Source organism: Papaver somniferum, chromosome 7 (assembly GCF_003573695.1).
Source record: "Papaver somniferum cultivar HN1 chromosome 7, ASM357369v1, whole genome shotgun sequence".
NCBI classification, from domain to species: Eukaryota; Viridiplantae; Streptophyta; class Magnoliopsida; order Ranunculales; family Papaveraceae; genus Papaver; species Papaver somniferum.
Window position 1 is genome coordinate 57,555,261 of NC_039364.1, and position 1,683 is coordinate 57,556,943.

General features: G+C 38.3%; 1 protein-coding gene across 1 annotated transcript; it reads right to left on the reverse strand.

The window, feature by feature from the left end:
• Positions 1-481: 481 nt before the first annotated feature.
• On the reverse strand, positions 482-1,243 carry LOC113294663. The gene has a single exon (XM_026543046.1). The coding sequence runs from the start codon at positions 1,241-1,243 to the stop codon at positions 482-484; it is 762 nt and encodes a 253-aa protein (XP_026398831.1).
• Between the last annotated feature and the right edge of the window lie 440 nt (positions 1,244-1,683).

Sequence of the window (1,683 nt, forward strand, 5' to 3'; positions counted from 1 at the left end):
TTGCGGCTTAAGACATCTTCAATAAGAACAAAAATCAAAGGTGAAAATGGATCACCTTGACGCAAACCTCTAGTGATACTAAAGAAACCTTCAGGGCAGCCATTAATCATGACAGAAATCCGAGCCGAATTAAGAATACTAAGAATCCACTTACACCAAGTCTCGAAGAAACCATATTGGCGAAAAACTTCAGCTATGAAATCCCAACTAACTGTATCAAAAGCTTGGGAAATATCAAGTTTAAGGCCAACATTTCCATGCTTCCTTTCCGTGTTGATATCATTGATCAACTCAGACGCCAACGCTATATTCTCATGAATATTCCTCCCTTTCATAAACACCACTTGTTTTTCAGAAATCAACTTGTTAAGCACAGTACCAAGCCTGGTAGCCATAATTTTTGTAATGATTTTGAAGAAAAAATTACTCAAACCAATTGGCCTGTAATCTTTGATAGCATCAGACTTATTATTTTTTGGAATTAGGACAATAAAACTAGAGTTAATGTCATTGGGAATTTTTCGCATCGCCCAACAGTTAACATGGCATCAAAAATATCTCTAGAAATAATGTCCCAACATTGTCTATAAAAAGAACCTGTAAAGCCATCTGGGTCAGGCGCAGAATCAGCTCCCAAGTCAAAAACAGCTTCCTTAACTTCCTCCAAAGACGGTATAGCATCCATAAAAGCACTTTCAACACTTGAAATGCTCTCATGTTTAATATCGAACATCCTTGGATCAATATTCGCGTCGCCACCATTGAATTTAGATTGATAATGATTAACAATGTAATCAGTTATCTCTTCCTGCAAAAACAAAGTAGAGTTAGTAGAAACTTTCAGCTCAGAGATTGTATTTTGGCTTCTCCTCATACGGATGCTATTTTGGAAAAATCGAGTGTTTTGATCACCATCCTCCAACCAAGTTACTCTCGACTTCATCTTAAGCATAACTTCCAACTCCGTTCTCACATCATCAAAATCCTTCTTAGCATCCGCAACCTTTAAAAAATGCAATTCATTACCGTGATCATAATCAAGAAGATCATTCTCGGTTTCAAGCTTCAATTCTGCTTGCTTCAAACGAAATTGCACATCATCAAAAACAGTTCTATTCCAAATCTTCAACGCCTCCTTCAATCTCTTTAATTTTGAAGTGAAAACAAAAGGAGGCCCACCATCAAGCCTCAGCTTCCAATTATCCTCTACAAACTGCATAAAGCTTGGATGAGAAAGCCACATTTTCTGAATTCTGAAGGGCGCTCTAGCCGGCCTTGGATTCTTAAAAGCAAACCCAAAAAGAGGAGAATGATCCGAGCATACCCTAGGAAAGGCCTTACACCTCCAGTTAGTGTATTTATCATATCAATCATCATTCACAACCGCTCTATTGTGCTTAGACACAATTCTATGAATTCCTCTCCGACAATTGGACCAAGTATACGTTTTCCCAATAGCATCAGCTTCCACCAACCCATTGTCAGATATCCATCTTCTAAACTCATTCATATAAACTTCTTTTATCGGCCTACCACCCTTCTTTTCATCCAAGCGCAAAACACAATTAAAATCCCCCAACACCAACCAAGGAATATATATATAACCTAGCCCCAATTGTCTCCAAAGTATTTTCCTTGCCACCGGATCATAAGAAGCATGAACTGTCGTGACAAAGTCACCTG